Source organism: Triturus cristatus, chromosome 7 (assembly GCF_964204655.1).
Source record: "Triturus cristatus chromosome 7, aTriCri1.1, whole genome shotgun sequence".
Classification (NCBI taxonomy): Eukaryota; Metazoa; Chordata; class Amphibia; order Caudata; family Salamandridae; genus Triturus; species Triturus cristatus.
In genome coordinates, this window is record NC_140590.1 from 566465218 (window position 1) to 566486851 (window position 21634).

Genomic DNA, 21634 nt, shown 5'->3' on the forward strand with positions numbered 1-21634 from the left:
TCAACCGTGATATTTTTTTTTTCTTTTTCTTCTCTTTCTCTTCTCCTACATTTCGGGTACTCTTTTGGGGCGACAGACACACTGCTAGGGGGGGTAGGCCGTAGCCTCTGCATGCGTGTAGGGTGGGGGGTATATTTCCTTGTTGGGTTTTTTTTTTTTTTTTTTTCTATGGGCCTCCTTTTTCTTTCTTTCTTTTCTCTCTTTCTCTTCTCCCTTTCTACTCTTTACCTTTCTCGTTTGTTCCTTCCTTTCTTATTTCTTGGGTCGAGGGGAGGATTGGGAACTTGTGGGTAGTGCTTGGGGATCGTCATGTGATATGCTTCTTTTCTATCCTGATTTTATTGAGTGCGATTGATTACCTTACGGATAATGCTTGCTGACTCTTCTGATGATCGTTGCCCACTATAGTCCTAACTGTATTGCTCTGATTCGGATCCTTTCAGACCTGTTGCTATGGACTTATTTCAAAACTTTATAAAACTTAAACCTCATCATCCTGGCGCTCGGCGGCACAATTGTGTATAACGTAATCTGGTCTATTCGTGCTTGTACTGATATGCTGCTGAATCGTATAATTGCTTGCTGATGTGCCCCTTTTTGTCGAGGCCGGCCTGAGGGTTGTAGGCCCGTATTTGTCTGCACATACTGTTAAATAAAGGTTTTCCAAAAAAAAAAAAAAAAAAAAAAATAATAACTTCTTATTCTAAGTGCTTAATTATTTATGTATTTTATTCTGTATGTACATATTTTATCTGTGCTTTTATGGTCTTTGACCGAAATAAAGTTATCAAAAAAAAAAAAAAAAGGAAAGCTGAGCCAAGACAGTTAAATGTTTAGATTAACTGTAATTTCCAATATGTGTTTACAATGTTCACTCATTTCTCTGTGCTGATTTATAATGCAAGTGTTTTAATTGTCACGCATAATTTTATGTATTATCGACTGCTAATAAAATGAAATGCAATGTGAGGGATGTAGCACTTAATGCTGCAGTTTGCTGTTTTGTGGAACTGTAGGTGACTGATGTAACTATTCCCAAGTCTAATGGTGCTCGGTTTATCAGCCTAAGTAGGATGAAATGGCGATTCAACGCCGCTGGGATTCCTTTCTGTAACATGCAGTTCATGCACAGATCTCAGTATACCGTGTTCACATTTAGGGGCTATCTCACTGGCTTGTTTGCCTTGTCATGTTCAGTATACTGGAGAGATACATATTTAGGGGGCCTGTAGAGTTTGTAGGGGGGTGCAAAAATCTTAACAATGGGCGCTTCTAAGGTCTAATTGGGTGCTGCTGGAAAATGTTTGGAGCTGCAAGTCTTGTTTATATTTGTAGGTGCCATGCTTATCTTCTCTGTCTAGAAACGTCTGGCATTTGGGAGTAGCACTGGTCTAGTTTGTATTGTAAAGGTGTTGTAAAGGTCCTGTTTCATGGTGCAAATGTCATGGTGTATGATACTTAAAATACCTTGGGGCTTATTTACAAGGCCCTTGCACCACTTTTGTGTCATTTTTAACATGGGAAAAGTAACGCAAAAGTGGCGCAAGGGGCTTGTAAATCTGCTCCCATGTGTTGTACAAAGCTTATTGGTTGTGAAACATGATTGTGGCTTGTAGCAGAGATATTATTGGGTGAGTTAAATGCCTTGATGATATCGAAAAATGCTGTAAATTACTATTGATGAATTCTGGCAATGTCTTGTTGCTTGCTCTGCAGTGGGTTTTTTGGGTGCTGCATACATTCTGTTTTGTACTGCAAAGTGTGTGGTGTTGGAATCTGGAGCAGTGTGTCTAAGGATTCTCTTTGTGAGTGCTGTAAAAGACATGTTTCTTTAGGTATTGAGGCTCTGGTATTGGTGACTGCAGGCATCCTGTGTGGCTACAGCGATCCTGTTGTTGGGAAGATCCACTAGAAAGTTTGATGTTTGTTGGTGTTTCAGGCGTGCTGTGTGCTGCAAAGTTGTTTTTGTTCTTGTAGGATTCATATTGCCATTGGCTGCAAATGTCCTCTTGTGTGCTGTTATAGGATTGCTGTAGTTTGGTGATGTAAAGATCGAGTTGTTGAGGGTTTGAGTTCCTGCTAATGCTACAGAATTCAAAATCGCGTTGGTGGGTGCTGGGTACAACTGGTGCTGTTTGGAATTAGTGCGATATTGTTCTTAGGAGACTTATAGCTCTTGTTCTTGGGGATGTTGGCATGGTGATTCTGTGATTGATTTGTAGATCCTGATTATGTGCCTGGGTCCCTCTTTTACAGAACCTTACAGCCCAGCCGTATGGGTCATGATGTTTGTGATGTGTCTCACCGTGGTGGCCATCACTGTCTTCATGTTCGAGTATTTCAGCCCTGTTGGATACAACCAGAATCTGACCAATGGGAAGCGTAAGTACCAACGTGAACAAGAAAAAACCTTCTTACAGTAACCGCACTACTGGTACGATACTGACAAACGAAAGAGTAAGAGTTTCTCGACATCCACTGTATTGCAATTTTTGAAATACGAGTGAAATTACAAGTACAACTGATGTTGCCATATATGTCTGGCCCATAAACACCAGGCAGAAACATATTTGCATACACAAAATCACATACTCATACATACAAACGCCGACAAAAATATGTGAAGGTGAGTACACATGCATATATGTATGTGCTCATCATATCCACAAAGACACTGTAAGAAGCTGGCTCTCTATAGATTATACAAAAAAGAGGTATAGTGTGCAGTGAGTCCAGTGGATCCCCAGAGGCTTTACAGAGGCTAAAGTAGACACAACCAATGCTCTCTTCTGTGTTAGTATGCGTTATGTTAGGCTTATCAGAAGGCAGTGTTAAGCACTCGCTGGACACACAGTGGCAATAAATGAGACACACACTTTATTAATTAATTAATTAATTAATTAGACTAATTTATAAAAAGTAATACTTGGTTATATTTATTTTGTAGAACCACGGAACTTTGTCTCAGGTAAATACGTTTTGCAATAGAAATACTTTTCAATGCAAAAAGTGGACACAGTGCAATTTTCAGACTTTTCAATGTTAATCTATGGCAGAGGCTGCTTACAGGTTAGTAACAGCGGCTTGGGGGGCCAGTCTTCAGGGGTTGGGGCTAACATTGGATGGGGCCTGAGGCAGCACCAACAGTGGTGGCTACTCCACTAAGGTGGAGGAGCGTGCCCCACTGCAATGCAGCAGTGATATAAAGTAAAAATAAAATGTCCCTGCTGCTGCAGCTTTGCAGGCGAGGAGGGGCTGCTCTGCTGACAGAGGAGGGGAGGAGTGATTTGCACTCCCTAAGTGCGCATGAATGTTTGGCCGGCCATCTCGGGCCGACCAAACATTCATGCGCACTTTGCATGTTCTCCACCCAGGCTGCATTACAGCTTGGGTGGAGAACATGCCCAGGCTCCCATTCCCTGGCTGAGTGCAGAACCAAGGAGCTCAGACCAATCACCATGCTGCATTGCAGTGTTGTGTTTGGCTCAGGGGAGCCTCAGCCTAGGTGCTTCCTGTTCCTAGAACACCTGCCGGGAGAAACTACGGCGGGACGATGGAGGAGAGGCACAGCAAGGAGGTACATTTTTTTTCTTTTTTTACACCACCCATGCCCCCACCCCGCCACCCCCGATTCATGGCGGCCACTCCAGATTAATGGTGTTAACAAGTGCAAATACACTTCAGAGGAAAGAATAACAAACACAGCTCTGTTGAAAGCGGAAGGTTGAGTCAGAACTGTCACCAGCACTGGAGCCGAAGATCAACAGATCAGAGATCTCTGGTACGGCTGAACATTTGGATCAGTGCCAGTCAAATGTAAGGCGCGGCCGCCTCGTGACTTACTCTGCTCCATTCCTCCCGGATGCTGGAAGGATGGTCCCATGCAGCGACAACCTTTAGCGCAGAGCCTCTGTCAGGCTAGTGTAGTCTGGTCAGTCTCCGCCACTAGTGCCATGTGTGGAACTGGCCGCATAGAGCGCTATGACTGGGTGTCCTGCAGTTTTCTGACACTTGCAGCCCGTGTGTTTTGTGCCATGCCCGGAGGATGCCTCTTCAGTCCTTGACCTCTTTGCTAGAACGTTCGAGAAATTCATTTACTGAGACATTGGTCATGCGCAGTTCAAAATGTAGCAGCCTTGCTGAGAAGTGCTGATACTCGCTCATTAAATGAATAGCTGTGCTGCAGAGAAGTGAAGGTACTCTCATTAAAAAAAGTGCTGCACTGTGAAGGAGTCACTATACTTGCCCATTAAAAGATTGGCTGTAGCGTAGAGGAGTAACAGTACTCTCCAATTAAACAAGCACGTCAGGCTTCTAGGTAAAATCTGTCCGAGTTCCTTTAAATAATGCCAGCTGTTTTCAAAAGTGATGTGCTGTCTCATTCAAAAGCACTGTGCACTTTGATCTAACGCAATTGATTTAAAAAAACACACTGATAATAAGATTACTATAATTGTTTTTAAATCACTCGTTTCCTTGAACTAATTACTTTTTGATGCCTGTTCAATGCTCTATATTGTCAAGGTTTTAATTAATCAAACAATAAACCTATTATTACACTGGCACCGGAACCCGCCTAAAAAAGGCTAGCCCAGCCCATTAAAAGCACTCGAACCTAGGGATGTATTGATGCAGCAGGTGCCGTGGCACCAGGGTCCAGAGGCCCACGAGGCCCATTGAACCATGGTAATGTCTGTATGTTACGACCCGAACAGCAGTCAAGAAGCCATTTTCTTTCCTTGCTTGCACTAGGGCCCAATGCATTTTTTCTACGCTATCGTTGCAACCATGATGAGAAGTATTGTACTGTCTCTTTAAAAGTATAGTGCCCTGATGAGAAGTAGTGATCCTGTGCCAGGAAAGAGCTTGAGCCCCGTTTAGAAGTGCTGGTATCCTCCCAGTAGTAGAACATCTTTCTTGCAGGGAAGTGTCGTCATGCACCCTGAAATGCATGGAGCACGGTCTCATACCTGGCACTGCGCTGTTAAAAGCATTACAGCCCTGCCCAGTTCAAGTTAGGGTTGTCCGGCTGGCAAACACCGGTGCCAGCCTTTAAAAGCGCAAGTATCCAGATGCTGTCCTGCTCAGAAGAGCTGCTAGCTTCTTGTACTTCCCAGCAGTGTTCATTTCACCTACTCAGGAGGGAAAAGGGTAGCTGAGATGCCTTGACCAATCAATCTTAGCGCTCTCCTCTGAAAATGGCAAACAAGTTACGTAAATAAAACTGTTTCGTTTTTACATAAAGGTTGGTGCCTGTACGTGTGTAAGCGGCCGGGGTTGATTTCAAGTCATGAAGCTCATGGAGCTGCAGTGAGTTTCTGCCTCCATTTCCCCTTCTTGTTTCTTCTGATCTCCTTTTTGATGGGAGCTGCAGATTTGTGTTTGGACATAACAAATCTATTTTAGACTCCAAAGGACATAAAAACTGAATGCAGAGCTGAAGTACACAGACACTGAGAAACATCAGTAAAGAAAGAATGGATTGTTATAGACAATCGTGGCAGGTACTGTAGTAAATATCCTAAAGTAAAGAGAGCAGGCTGCGACCCATGATTAAAGGGAGTCACACCCCAGACACCCCCTCTGCAGACACAGCTCTGAGCGGAGAGATGTGCTGTGCAGTCCCCTCCCCTATCAGCCCTATGTCGAATCTAGGCGAGTCCGTGCTTTAGTAACCAGCACCCACCTGCACATGACCTCCCCTCAGCGACAGCTTTCTGCTACCTAAATACCTCTAAATATAAATATACAATAAGTAGTGACTCACAATCGGAAACATTGATCAATTTATTTAGGGAGCTTTATGTTCAGCAGATGTGTCTACTTCTGGCCACTTCACAGCGCTTGCTGTCAATAAAGCTGAAACCATGAATTTAGTGGCTCGTGGCGCCACAAACCTTTAGGGTTGCGTGTGTTGATAAACCGTTGTCCTATCGTTGGCCACTGCTACGGGTTCAAGGTTGTCATTTTATAGGCTGATGTAGACGATGTGTTAGATGGCGTTTGAGGCACAAGGAGGAAGGCAAACCTGCAGGTCGAGGGGCAGCTAAAGTACAGTCCAGATGTGAGCTGATACTCTGCCTATGCATTGCTGAGTTTGCATTCGTGCACCTAATCACTACACTTGTAGTACAGTGAGTTACGTATTAGGGAGTCCACACCTACTTATGCTTTGCTGAGATTTCCTGGATTTGGCACATCCTATCATTGCTGTTGTGATATCACAGCCCCGCCCCTCTCTGACCATTGTGACATCATCACAGAATCTTCTCTGGACAAAATGACAGCATTTCCCTCGGACTGACTGTTGTGAGATCAGAGGGCCTCATTACGATGGAGGTCGGATGAGTGTCCGACCGCCATTGTTTCAGGCACGAGAACGTCTGACAAGGAGTCCCCGTTCCCGGCAGCCAAGTTACCATACGACCAGCCGCAGCCCGTGGAGGGAGTTCCGTGGGGCGGTAAGGCGGGGCGGGGGGGTTCTAAACACCGGAATATGGATAATTACAGGTAAGTAAATAAAACGAATTTCGTAGCGCGCGCTGCATCGCATTTTGAGATGCGGCGTGCGCTACGAAATTCGTTTTATTTACTTAATTGTTTACTTACCTGCAATTATCCATATTCCGGTTTTTAGAACCCCCCACCCTGCCCCTCCCCCGCCCTGCCTTACCGCCCCACAGAACTCCCTCCACAGGCAGCGGCTGCATACGACTGCCATGCAGGTGGTCGTAAAATGCCTTTTACTAGTCCAGCTTGTGTAGCGGCCCAGGAAAAGGGCCGCTCCACAAACTGCAAAAGTAAAAAGTATTTTTAAAACATCCATGCACTGTGTGCCAGGCATCATGTGTTGCCTGGCACACAGTGTATGGATGTTTGGGAGTTCCCACATGTGCCCCCGAGCCACTTAGCAGTGGCCCACAGGGTACGGTGGCTCTGCTGGGGGCACTCAAAGTAACTTTCCGACAGCCTTTTCATGGCGGTGGGACCGCCATGAAAAGGTTGTCAGAAAGTATCATCCTAATCCCTACGGCGGTGCCTCTGCAGGCACCACCTCCATTGTAGAGATTAGGCTCCGACCGCGTCCCCGATATGCTCCTTGAGCCTGTCAGAGGTGGCTCTTTTTCCCTCTGTCCAAATCGCTCTGTCCAAAGGTTTGTAATCTGGAGGTCGGACCAATATACTGGATGTCGGGTGGACCACCATTGAATAATAGGAATTTTGGTTTATGTTGAGCTTCAGGTAGGTGCTGGCCATCCTAGTCTTGGTGATGCGCAAGCATCGTATGGGGCATTGGATGTCTAATGCAGAGAGACTTTCAAGTCGAGTAGGGTATCACCAACATATTGGTGAATGTAGTGCAAAAACAACAGTTGATGGACAGAATGCAGAACAATGTCATACATTCACCCCAGTACAGAGATCTGGGCCTAGATCCATAGTTTTTTTGCTCACCATGCCGTTCCAGGTTGAACCCAGCCATATGCAAATCAGTCTTGACCCTGTGCCTCATGGGAACAGTCCAGCCCGAACTGCCAAGACAGGCCCTCCCAGGACTGGAAACAAGCATCCTAGGACCGGTTTCGGGGTTTCACCCCTCTTCAGCCAGGATAGCTTGATTCCAGTGGCATGGAGAGCACGGGACCCACGACTGGGCATACCCTTCCCACTCGGGGTGACAAATGCAAAAACAACAGTTGATGGACAGAATGCAGAACAATGTCATGCATTCACCCCAGTACAGAGATCTGGGCCTAGATCCATCGTTCTAAACTGGGATGGCATGGTAAGCAAAAGAATGATGATTTAACCCAGATCTCTTGACTGGGGGTGAATGTTTTGACTTGTTCTGCATTCCATCCATCAATTGTGTGTCTTTTGCTTTCTCGCCGTAAGTGCGCCAGGTATGCTCAGACGTGAGTCCTGGGCTCACTGTGCCACTGGAATCAAGCTATCCTGGCTGAAGAGGGGTGAAGCCCCGAAACCGGTCCTAGGATGCTTGTTTCCGGTCCAGGGAGGACCTGGCTTGTCAGTTCGGGCTGGACTGTTCCCATGAGGCACAGGATCAAGACTGATTTGCATATAACTAGGTCTAAACTGGGGTGGCATGGTAAGCAAAAGAATGATGGATTTAATCCAGATCTCTTGACTGGTGGTGAATGTTTTGATTTGTTCTGCATTCCGTCCATCAATTGTGTGTCGTTTGCTTTCTCGCCCTAAGTGCGCCAGGTATGCTCAGACATGAGTCCTGGGCTCACTGTGCCACTGGAATCAAGCTATCCTGGCTCGAGGGGTGAAACGCCGAAACCGGTCCTAGGATGCTTATTTCCGGTCCAGGGAGGACCTGGCTTGGCAGTTCGGGCTGGACTGTTCCCATGAGGCACAGGATCAAGACTGATTTGCATATGGCCAGGTCTAAACTGGGGTGGCATGGTGAGCAAAAGAATGATGGATTTAACCCAGATCTCTTGACTGGGGGTGAATGTTTTGATTTGTTCTGCATTCCGTCCATCAATTGTGTGTCTTTTGTTATCTGAGTAGAGCACCATGCAGTTCCATGTAAAGGGTGAAGATGAAAGGAGACAGTATGGTGCCCTGGAGCTGCCCACGTGAACAAACTGGTGTCAGTTGGAAAAGTGGGAGGAAAACCAGTGAAGGATATTGCCAGTGATTCCATTCATGACTCAAGAGTGCATGTGAGGGTGGGATGGTCGAATGTGTTGAAGGCAGCTAAGAGGGTAAATAATATTAGAAAGCAGGGATCATCTTCATCTATGGTCAAGATGCCATCGTCTACGATGTGTAAGGAGATGGTCTTCATGCTGCAGTTTGATCTGAAGCCAGACTAGTCATTGTGCAGGAGATGGTTAGCATCAATGTTAGCTTGGAGTTGAACATAAACCGCTTTTTCAATTGTCTTGGATGAATGGTAGTTGTGTGATTTGTGTTGAAGTATATTATCTTAGTTCTGAATAGAGACTGATTCCTATATGTTTTATTATTTTATTTATTCCCTTTACCATTCCTTATCTCTTCATTCTACGGTTCATTCTCTGGTTTCTCTTATTTCCTTTTGTTGCATTAATGATGAGGCGGTATGTGCATAGCAACATGTATCATGCAATGTGGAATGCATGAAATGTGGTGAATACGTATAGAATGTTTATTTTTGAATGTGAAGGTAGTGGAGTTGGCGCCGGCTTCTGGTGATCAAGGGGCATATTATCAAGAAACTGCGTTAAAATTATAATAATGGGCTTCATAATATGCCCTTGAGAATTCCCATAGAAGCCCATGTTTTGGTGTCAACATGGGCTTCTATGGGAATTCTCTGCGGCATATTATCAAGCCCATTATCGCCGCTTTAGCGGCAGTTTTCTGCTGCTAAAGCGGCGATAATTTTAACGCAGTGCTTGATAATATGCCCCTGAGTTTCTTATTGCTACTTCACTCATTCAAATCCAGGAAACTTCACTTTATCTCAGCTACTGTTTCCACCCTACATCTCCTGTGTATCCATACCTGGTGAAAACATGATCCTTGACATGAATTTCCTCAAGAAATATACCTGCCAGTAGCTCGACAAGCACTGGTGCCATACAGTCCTGGCTCTTCCTTGAGAAGAGACTGTTTGCAAACTTCCAGCCCTTCAAACCCATCATGCCTTGTACTCATTGCTGGACTGGACATTCTTGGCGTGGTTTTCTCCCATCGTTTTGACTTCAATCCTTATGTTTTTGCTGACTTTGTTTCAGCTACCCATAGGACTCTGTGCCCTTTACCACAGCCAACTAGTGCTAAAGGGCTTGTACTCTCTCTCCAAAACATCGTAACATTGGCTTCCATCCAATTGACACATTTAATTTACTTGTAATTCTCTAGTAAAGTGGTACTCCCTGTACCCAGAGCCAGTAAATTAAATGCTACCAGTAGGTTTGTAAAACTGTGCCACCCACATAAGTAACCCTTTTAAACATTCCTCAGGCCTGCCATTGCAGCCTGTTTCTGCAGTTTTAAATTGCCATTTCGACCTGGAAAAATAAACCATTTGCCAGGCCTAAACCTTCCTTTTAAATACATATAAGTCACCCCTAGAGTAGGTCCTAAACAGCCTATAGGGCAGGGTGCAGTGTATATAAAAAGTTGGACATGTACTTTTAACTAGGGGAGGGCGAAATAGTCCAGTCCACCAGCAGAATTGGCAGAATTTTGGTCATCTTGTGTTATTCTTTAGCGCAGAGTTCTGGCCAAATTCCAGCAATTGCTGCGTGGCAGACTATTTTCCCAATAGGCTACGGAGTATGCAAGCTGGCAAGTGTGAGCAAGATTTGGCATTCCCCAGAGAAATTTTTCAACGCAGGCGGTTGTCAGCATTTATGAAAGTTCGCTGTCAAAGGGCTTCCATTAGAGTAGATTTGCAGCAGCTCAAGTAGACTTTCTACTCGAGCGGCAAAAAAATCTACTTGAATCGCTGTGCGCTCTTGCCCAATGCATGGTGCTGTTCACACTGATTTTCAGTGCTGCTCGCACTACAGGAGCCAAATTGCAGCATTAGCTGTATATTTTCTGCACATTGGAGGAACTCCATGAGTTCCACCCACCACTACTTTGAACTTTTACATGTCCTGGTAGGGAAAAACGTGTAAACATCTTTTTTCACTATTGCAAGGCCTACCTCTTCTATAGGATAACATTGGGTTACTTTATTACATATAGTAAGTGATAGCTTCCAATTGGGACCAGGTAGGAATGTCAAGTATCGTGTCTAAAGAATTATAATTTAAAACCCTCTTTAATGGTAGAGTCAGATTTCAAGTAACAATTCTGAAAATGCCTCTTTTAGAAAGTGTTCGAAAAACAGAGCCCTACATTTGCGCTCCTTCACTGCTGCACTGCTGTAAGCGGGAACAACTCCCTCAATTGTATGTAAAGTTCATCCAGGTATTCCACTTTTGATCATAGTAATCAATATGGTTTGTAAAATCCTTGTTTCAGGTTTTATTTATATTGTATTCTTCACCACAACGGAGTCAGCCGAATCCAATGTGCAATATTTATTAGACATTTCTTAATACAAGCTGTATGCCAATCTAGGCTTCGTACAACCGTATGTGCAAATTGATCTCCATATGAAATAAGTAACCCTGGGCGTAGTGGGCGTAGTGGGGCTACGTGGAGCATCGTGTAGTGTGGCCAAATCTACGCACACTCGCGCGCTCCGCTTAGCCCCACTACGCGCCGCCCGCTTCCCACCCGCCCTCATTTAAAAATAATTTGAACTATTTTAAAGTATGAAAATTCCTTACCTGAGGTCGGCGTCCCTGGGCTCCCTCTTCCTGGTGCAACCGCAACTTCTTCCTCGCAAAAGCGCATGCGCGGACGTCCGCGCATGCGCATTTCTCATGAGAAATGCGCATGCGCGGGTGTCCGTGCATGCGCATTTGCGAGGAAAAAGTTGCGGTTGCACCAGGAAGAGGGAGTCCCGGGACGCCGACCTCAGGTAAGGAATTTTCATACTTTAAAATAGTTAAAATTATTTTAAAATGAGGGCGGGCTGGAGGCGGGTGGCGGGCAGCTCTGCTCCGCCGCGCCGTGTGCGTAGTGCTGCCTGCTACGCCTACTTCGTGGAGCATGAAGCAGGCAGCACTACGTACCCTCTGTGGGCGGAGCGGAGCACTCCGCCCACCCTTAGAAATAAGCACAACGTATCCCATTGCATTTCGAGCCCAGAGAACTCTTCATCAGGAGAATCTAAAACATATAACATGAACAGTGTAACTCATCTGATCCAGTGTAGCACATATAAATGTCAGAAAAACGTTTTTCAAAAAAACACTTCAAAGAAACTCCAGTCTCCTTAAAATATCCTCCCTTCATCCACCTCAGTGAAAATCATAATTCTGAGTACTTCGCCCTACTCTGCACTACTCATAAACAAACATGCACTTCACCTGTACAGTGCGCAATCATACCGTTAGAACATGCACACCCCTAACTGCATCCATACTTAAATATTGTCCTCTCCCCTCTCTATCTAGCTAACTTCTCCTCCTCTAACTTGCTACTTCCTTCAAACTCAACCACTCTTTCATCTCATCTCTCAGTGTTAGGCCACACGCTCACACTCACTAATTACCATCTATCATCTAATCAATCCAAAACCCCTAATCCCCATTACTCCATACATCCTCCTCCCCGTTTCTGCTCTGTTTCATTATTATCACTCACCCTCCTACATCTTGTACCTCACTATTAAACATCACGCTAACATTCCCTCATTGTCCTTACTTTTAGAAAGTGGCCATTTCCTCGTACCAACCATTTGGTGCCTGCAGCCTGTATCCAGGGTCACATGATTAGGTGTTTCTGGCAGGTTTTCTTGTATGTCTTTGTGTATTGCTCCCAGTGAGATAAAGGGGAATAGGTGTTGGCAGAGCTGGCCATCTCTGACTTGAAAGCAGGTCAACTACCACACTTGCACACCACAAAGACACTGCCTCAGCACACACACAAAGGGACTAGTCTTTTGTGTCCTCAGACATGCTTGGGCTAAGGCAAGGAGGCAGGAAATTCCAGACACCTCTGTAGTGGGAAGACTCGAGAAGCATCTCCCACTTCACAGCGAGCACCAGGTATAAATAGCGGACCCTCAAAACCAACTCTTCAGTACTTCACTGGAGCTGTGGAAGACACTGTAGAAGGACTGCTTCTCTGCTGCCCTGCTACTCTGCTGCCCTGTTGCCCTGCTACCTAAGTAAGAAGGACTAACCTGCATCTTGAACCCAGGACCTATAGAGTGACTCCAAAGGCTAGTTTGCTGGCCTCCTAATCAGAGTCTTATGGACAGAAAATGCTCCAACCACCATGAACCTGTATTCTGCCTGCTGCGAGTATTGTCCCACAAGTGATACCCAGGAGTGTAGAATTTAATCAAATGTCTACTTGTCTATGGGACATGTTGGTCCATAAATCTACTTGTCCTGTAACAAAATCCATTTGTCCCTTTGGTGCCATGTATTGCGACAACAAATTATGGCTACAACGTCATTTATAAGATTAAATCTAATTGGTCGCACACTGCTCCACCTACCAAGCGTGTTCCCCCAATGAAAATGGTCCCTGAGGTCAGCGTCGGCGGGTACGCCTATGCCCGAGTCATGAATGCAAGTATGAGTAGCGTGTGCCATCCCTGGACACGTGTTTCGAGGTAGTTGCCTCTCGTCAGCAGGGAGTAGGAAAAACTGTGTGGGGTTGCTGTGTAAGCTGCTAAAATCGTTATCGGGTAAATACCTCTCGTAGCGTGCAGGTGCGTAACCAAGAGCCCGTCGACTCCACCGGCTCAAGGGAGCCTGAACATAAAGTTAAATCTAATTGGTCGCACACTGCTCCACCTACCAAGCGTGTTCCCCCAATGAAAATGGTCCCTGAGGTCAGCGTCGGCGGGTACGCCTATGCCCGAGTCATGAATGCAAGTATGAGTAGCGTGTGCCATCCCTGGACACGTGTTTCGAGGTAGTTGCCTCTCGTCAGCAGGGAGTAGGAAAAAGTGTGTGGGGTTGCTGTGTAAGCTGCTAAAATTGTTATCGGGTAAATACCTCTCGTAGCGCGCAGGTGCGTAACCAAGAGCCCGTCGACTCCACCGGCTCAAGGGAGCCTGAACATAAAGTTAAATCTAATTGGTCGCACACTGCTCCACCTACCAAGCGTGTTCCCCCAATGAAAATGGTCCCTGAGGTCAGCGTCGGCGGGTACGCCTATGCCGGAGTCATGAATGCAAGTATGAGTAGCGTGTGCCATCCCTGGACACGTGTTTCGAGGTAGTTGCCTCTCGTCAGCAGCGAGTAGGAAAAAGTGTGTGGGGTTGCTGTGTAAGCTGCTAAAATCGTTATCGGGTAAATACCTCTCGTAGCGCGCAAGTGCGTAACCAAGAGCCCGTCGACTCCACCGGCTCAAGGGAGCCTGAACATAAAGTTAAATCTAATTGGTCGCACACTGCCCCACCTACCAAGCGTGTTCCCCCAATGAAAATGGTCCCTGAGGTCAGCGTCGGCGGGTACGCCTATGCCCGAGTCATGAATGCAAGTATGAGTAGCGTGTGCCATCCCTGGACACGTGTTTCGAGGTAGTTGCCTCTCGTCAGCAGGGAGTAGGAAAAAGTGTGTGGGGTTGCTGTGTAAGCTGCTAAAATCGTTATCGGGTAACTACCTCTCGTAGCGCGCAGGTGCGTAACCAAGAGCCCGTCGACTCCACCGGCTCAAGGGAGCCTGAACATAAAGTTAAATCTAATTGGTCGCACACTGCTCCACCTACCAAGCGTGTTCACCCAATGAAAATGGTCCCTGAGGTCAGCGTCGGCGGGTACGCCTATGCCCGAGTCATGAATGCAAGTATGAGTAGCGTGTGCCATCCCTGGACACGTGTTTCGAGGTAGTTGCCTCTCGTCAGCAGGGAGTAGGAAAAAGTGTGTGGGGTTGCTGTGTAAGCTGCTAAAATCGTTATCAGGTAAATACCTCTCGTAGCGCGCAGGTGCGTAACCAAGAGCCCGTCGACTCCACCGGCTCAAGGGAGCCTGAACATAAAGTTAAATCTAATTGGTCGCACACTGCTCCACCTACCAAGCGTGTTCCCCCAATGAAAATGGTCCCTGAGGTCAGCGTCGGCGGGTACGCCTATGCCCGAGTCATGAATGCAAGTATGAGTAGCGTGTGCCATCCCTGGACACGTGTTTCGAGGTAGTTGCTTCTCGTCAGCAGGGAGTAGGAAAAAGTGTGTGGGGTTGCTGTGTAAGCTGCTAAAATCGTTATCGGGTAAATACCTCTCGTAGCGCGCAGGTGCGTAACCAAGAGCCCGTCGACTCCACCGGCTCAAGGGAGCCTGAACATAAAGTTAAATCTAATTGGTCGCACACTGCTCCACCTACCAAGCGTGTTCCCCCAATGAAAATGGTCCCTGAGGTCAGCGTCGGCGGGTACGCCTATGCCCGAGTCATGAATGCAAGTATGAGTAGCGTGTGCCATCCCTGGACACGTGTTTCGAGGTAGTTGCCTCTCGTCAGCAGGGAGTAGGAAAAAGTGTGTGGGGTTGCTGTGTAAGCTGCTAAAATCGTTATCGGGTAAATACCTCCCGTAGCGCGCAGGTGCGTAACCAAGAGCCCGTCGACTCCACCGGCTCAAGGGAGCCTGAACATAAAGTTAAATCTAATTGGTCGCACACTGCTCCACCTACCAAGCGTGTTCCCCCAATGAAAATGGTCCCTGAGGTCAGCGTCGGCGGGTACGCCTATGCCCGAGTCATGAATGCAAGTATGAGTAGCGTGTGCCATCGACGGACTCATGGTTACGCACCTGCGCGCTACGAGAGGTACTAGACCTGATACGATTTTAGCAGCTTACACAGCAACCCCACACATTTTCCTACTCCCTGCTGACGAGAGGCAACTACCTCGAAACACGTGTCCAGGGATGGTACATGCCACGCATACTTGCATTCACACTCGAGTATAGGTGTATCCGCCGACGCTGACCTTCAGGGACCATTTTCATTGGGGGAACACGCCTGGTAGGTGTAGCAGTGTGCGACCAATCTGGTTTAACTTTATATTCAGGCTCCCTTGAGCCGGTGGAGTCGACGGACTCATGGATACGCACCTGCGCGCTACGAGAGGTACTAGACCTGATACGATTTTAGCAGCTTACACAGCAACCCCACACATTTTCCTACTCCCTGCTGACGAGAGGCAACTACCTCGAAACACGTGTCCAGGGATGGCACATGCCACGCATACTTGCATTCACACTCGAGCATAGGTGTATCCGCCGACGCTGACCTTCAGGGACCATTTTCATTGGGGGAACACGCCTGGTAGGTGTAGCAGTGTGCGACCAATCTGGTTTAACTTTATATTCAGGCTCCCTTGAGCCGGTGGAGTCGACGGACTCATGGTTACGCACCTGCGCGCTACGAGAGGTACTAGACCTGATACGATTTTAGCAGCTTACACAGCAACCCCACACATTTTCCTACTTCCTGCTGACGAGAGGCAACTACCTCGAAACACGTGTCCAGGGATGGCACACGCCACGCATACTTGCATTCACACTCGAGCATAGGTGTATCCGCCGACGCTGACCTTCAGGGACCATTTTCATTGGGGGAACACGCCTGGTAGGTGTAGCAGTGTGCGACCAATCTGGTTTAACGTCATTTTATAAGAGCTCTGGTAATAGCCTCTCTGATTATGCTAGGGCTCATACCATAGTAGGGTTTGAATACTAGCAATTCCCTTATTTTGCCACCTTTCCGGAGATCTACATACTGGGGCTGGAGGTAGCTGTAAGTAATAGTTCCCCATGGTTGAAATGTCCTTTTGAGACTGTGAAAACCTACTAACTTGCATGTTTTATGGGTTTTCATCAACTTGTCTCTAATATTTTGCCATATAGAGAAAGGTTTGAAATCTACTCCTGACAAGGGCAGAAATAAAACTTCTTCCAGGGTTGGGGTAAAAAGTGGTTAGTGGGATTGTGAACTTGTTACCACTCAACAGTTTTCTGCTTAAGCAAATCTACATATGCATATTTGCTCATGCTAAAGTGCAGTTCTCAAGTATTTGCAAATATTTTCTAGGAGTGCAATTTCCTGACCTACTTCTGTGAATTCTTGTGAATTCATGAAAACTGTACATCTACACTAATGCAAGAACATATGGCATGGGTGCACTTTTGTGACTTTCTTTAAGAATTTGGCCCCTATTTAATTCTAGCGTTAACAAGACCTTTTGTTTGTATTAAAATTCTCTCTCTCTCTCTCTCTCTCTCTCTCTCTCTCTCTATCTACTGGCTGGCTTCACTGTGACTGTGAATGACAGCATTCTGCTCTTTCACAAGGAGCATATTGGCACACAAAGTAGTTTTGTTCAGTGCCAGGAACTGACTAACTACTGTGGCAATATGTTTGTTAGACCAAAAACATGTGTGCCTTTGCCAATGTTTGTGGTAATGATGAGGGCCCGGCAGCTCCCACAACAATAACGTTTTACGAAAACCATGTCAAAACAAGACACGCATTGACAAAAACAAAAGGCAGGCCACTAATATCATACATGTTGGCTTTGCCAGTGCTCGTTTATTTTCATGTTTCATATAATTTTGTTGAAACGGTTTACACTGATTTTCCACTATGAATATTTTGGGGAAATGCTAGCATGTATCAACACATTTTGCTAAATGATGCTTCAAAGAAACGGTACCTAAAAATACACAGTGGTTTAGCAAAACGTTTTTTTCCTAGTTGCATCTTTTTAATGAATATTTTGTTTTGAAAGCAAAGAATCATCAATTTTGCTTTCTAGATTTTGCATTTATTTGCAACTAATCAGAGAGTATCCTGGAAGCATTATGCATAGCCTCAAATTGATAAACTTTGCAAACATGTATACACATTTTTATGCTCCTTGGTACAGCCGCTGAGCAACACATCCTCGAAGCTGGACCTCGCATCACTTCGCAACCAGAATCTAAGATACTTTGTTCAGCAGCCGAACTTGGTCCTGTATCGGGCTCGCACTCCATCGTAGTCAGTCTGAACTTGCAACTTTGTCAAGGTCTGATGCATCCAGATAACCACGTTTGGTACTTTGTGCTTTTCAGCACTCTTTTTGCCTAAATCTTTAAAATTGCATATCTCCGGTCCTACTAATTGGATTTTTGTTCCAAATAATTTAAATTTCACTCTATTTTTCTAAATTGTTGTGGGATTTTTCCTTGTGTGGGATTTTCTAGTGTTGTGTTTTTACTTTATTACTGTGGTGTGCTACATAAATACTTTACAAATTGCCTCTAAGCTAAGTCGGACAACTTTGTGCCAAGTTACCAGAGGGCAGACTACAGGTTAATTTGGGGTTTGCTTGTGTTACACCCTGATAAAAATGGTGGTTGCTGCTTGAGTAGGGATCCCACCCATCTCAACCAGTAAGCCAATTTCTTGCACTCAGTCCTCAGACACTAACACGCACAATCTCTGTAGGGAAGGTAGACTTGCATATGCAGTATAACATTATGCTCTGATTACCCAATTACCTGGCAGGCAGTTCTTTTTTTTTTTTTTTAAGTATCTTTTTATTAATTTTTTAACAAAAAACACACAAACAGTCGGCAAAGCACATTTGGCTGGAGATCAGACATGTTTGAACATGGCATTTCATTCAGGATACAGAGCAATTACAGGAAATAGCACCTATAACAGAAAGAGTACTCAGGGAGACATTGGGTCATCATCAGGAGGAACAGTAGGTGCAACACAAATATCTCCCCTACATGAGTTCCACTTGGCCCACACTCGGGACCATTTCTGGGGACAACCTCTTGCCACATAAACAATTTTCTCTCGAAACATACACCAATCCATGTTACGCTTCCACACTGCGACAGTTGGGGGTGTTGGCCCTCCCCATAATTGGGCAATGTTTCTTTTGACCACTGTGGCCCCAAGTGTAACCCACAGCCTCTCCGCCCCTACCAAATCAGTTGGTCTCAAACACATTAAGTAGACATCTTTTAACCTCAGGGCTGACGGGTTTGTGCAGGACCTCACTCATGACACTATGGATTCCTTTCCAATATTTCTGAATTTGCTCACATTCCCAGAGAATATGCATAAACGTGGTCACCTGTCCGCAGTGGCGCCTACAGTTCATGTTGTCACGACGCCCCATACGGGCCAGCTGCAGTCCCGTGATGTAGATCCAGTGGAGAATTTTCAGTTGTATCAGGCGGAGACGAGCAGAGATTGCCACCTCCCTGGGGGAGGCCACCGCCACTCTCCAGTCTTCGTCATCTAATAAGAGGCCATCCGCCTCCCACGACTCATGCAATTTGAGTAGAGGATCTGGTGTGTTATTGACAAGTTTTTTGTATGTCAAGGAGATAGCTTTCTGAGGAAGGAGCCCGTCCAGTAACCTATCTTCTAGTGGGGAGGAGTCGGGGAGAGGGGAATCCCCACTGATGGCGGTGATTAAGGCATGACGGATCTGTAGATAGCGGAAGAATTCTGTATCCGCAAGTTCGAACTGTTGCTGGCAGGCAGTTCTGATGTTTATTTGTGTGCATGAACTTCAGTTGAATGATCATATGGTCATATGGGGTGGCACCTCTCACTCCGAGCTTGCACTGTGCCGGGCTGCTCCTTTGGACTCAAGTGTAACTCTCAGAATGCCCTGGCACACCTTTTACCATCTTGCTCTAGCCCTTTGAGAGTGTCCCCGCCTCTTTCAGCCCAGTTTACTCTTCACTATCTTTCTTTTGGAATCATTCTCCATCATTGAACATCAAAAAAAGCTCTTCCAGGCATTTATGCTTCTTCTCCTTCTGCTGATGACAGCTGCCCCTCCGTGTTGTCTGCCAGAAGCCAACATAAGGATCACTGGGAGAGGGAGATATTGTTCTGCTTTATTATTATTGGTGTGTTCTTGTTACCGGTAGAAGTAAATGCCGCGCCTCGAGATACCATTGTACAGTTTCGTACAATCCTGGCATTCACAGCTGCACCTTCGCAGTGGCAACAGCGTGCATGAAAGCAGTGGTGTAACAAAACTTTAGGGGGCCCCCCTGCAAGATATGTTGAAGGGGCCCCTCACAATCACATCAGTTGGGGCTGAGGGGGCCCACTCCAGTATGGGTAAGCCTGGGCCTCTCGCACACCATGGGGGCCTTTGTTACGCCCCTGCATGATAGGGGAAATGATCATTTAATTGACCTGAAGGCTCAGACAGTACTCTCCTTTGAAACATCTGACACTAACTACTTAGCTCTCACGGCTGGTACCCACGTTTGAATCCAGGCTACCATATTTCATCGGCCATGTTAGGCAGATTAAATATGACCACCTGGAGCCTGTCAGTGGTCTGCAGCAGGTACACCCTCAGAGCAGTGGCCCCTACTAATTTCCATAGGTCCGGTGATCCTCTTCTCACCAACAGTGATTCATCACACTGAAGGAAAGGCTTACTGCAGCCATACCTGACTCCGTATGCCTGGGACCCCTCCCAGACTAAACATTAGGGGGGACCCGGGTAAAGCTATAAGGCTAGCACTGCCTTGAATTCAGTCTAGATGTGGACGGCCACCGATTGGGACTCCTCACATAACTGACTCTCCTGTCACCCTTCTCCTCCAAGTTCCTCTCATCCGTTGCCTGGGTTCCCTGACAGGGGACCAGATAAAACCAGCCCGAACACCCCATCCATGATGTTCCAGGAGCTGTCCTGTGAGACTGGGCCATCAGATCACATTTACACTGCATGTGCTTTCTCAGTCATAGACATGAGGGGAAACATAATAAAAGGCCCCCGGCCTGTCCTTTGCCACCTGAAGGAAGTACTAACACACAGCTGGGGTGAGCGATGGCCCTTTCTGTGCCAGCCAGGACTTTCCAGATGATCACAGGTTGTGCTGGGCTGAGAGATGTTTCTCAGATCAGGTTTGTCCATGCCTGTGAGATGTGGTTGTCCTTGTGGCAGGGCCGTCCAGGCCTCTGAGATGGGGGTCTTCTCTAGACCAGCGATTTCATTGTCTGCAATGAGGTGACCGCTGTGGCAGGCAAATGTCCGATCTCTGAGAGGTTGTTAGCACAAGGCCAGCCATACTCAGTATGTAATCTGTGATAAGTTGTGGTCGCCTCTGACCTCAAGGATGTGATGGAGCCCTTTCCCAGCGTGTTTTTTTAAGATGTAGCCAGGCTAGGGGAGGCGGTGTTCTGGGATTCATCATATTAGCAATCGATCCTGGTCCTTTGATGTTGGCAGCTGGGCGACCTTTTCGGCTCCGGACCCGTGTTCCGGGCCACTCATCAAAGCCATTCGCCTGAGCTAGGGATTTCAGACGCCAGCAAGTGGTAAGCTCTGGATGAGAGTACCTAATCCCCAGAAAGTCCCTTCTCTTTTGCCCACGCATCAGATCTCATGGTGACTAGCAGCCCACTCCAGCAAGGCAGCTCTCTGTTTAATAAATGCACCTTCCACATTATGCCCTGGCAACTTTACATAGATATTTTTACTCCGTTTGATCCAATGACTTCAGACATCCTCCTGCCCCAGTTTCCGCGGCCCTAGAGACGCCAGATTCGGAGGAGTGCTGACCTTGAAGGTTAATCGCCTGACTGCAGCAGGGAGGGATGGCAGTGAACATGGCGGGAACCAGAGGGAGGAGGAGGCGGCTTCGAGAAAGGAGTGACAAGCCCTAAACCCACAGGATAAGCACAAAGCCACGGATGGGATTTAATTTAGATCTTATGGAGAATAACGGCGGCGAAAATGAACCTGAATTAAAAAAATACTACTTGATCTATATCCATCTGTTTAATTGTTCTGATGGTCAAATACCTCTCCTTAAGCCTCACCCTGCTCTCAGCTCCCTGGTTCACTTATCTAATCCTCGCCTTGCCATCTACAGCACATACCGTTCACCTCCCACTAGCCCACCCTGGGTATTCACCATCATATTCTTCTGCATGAATCACTACCCTTTTTAAATCACGTAAACACGTTTGTTAATCACTTAACTTCCTCTTTAATCTCGTGCACTGCCCGCTAATCATTCAACTCTTCAGTTCATTACTTACGAACTTCATTAATCACTTA

The 21634-nt window shown here is 46.4% G+C and overlaps 1 protein-coding gene across 1 annotated transcript in view; it reads left to right on the plus strand.

Annotated features, from left to right (window-relative positions):
• The window catches only part of GRIN2C (glutamate ionotropic receptor NMDA type subunit 2C), an 895681-nt gene that overhangs the window by 813442 nt on the left and 60605 nt on the right, over nt 1–21634 (plus strand). The window contains exon 11 of the mRNA XM_085617084.1: nt 2257–2382. Within this exon, the coding sequence (XP_085473210.1) occupies nt 2257–2382 (126 nt within the window). The remainder of the gene's footprint in view (nt 1–2256; nt 2383–21634) is intronic.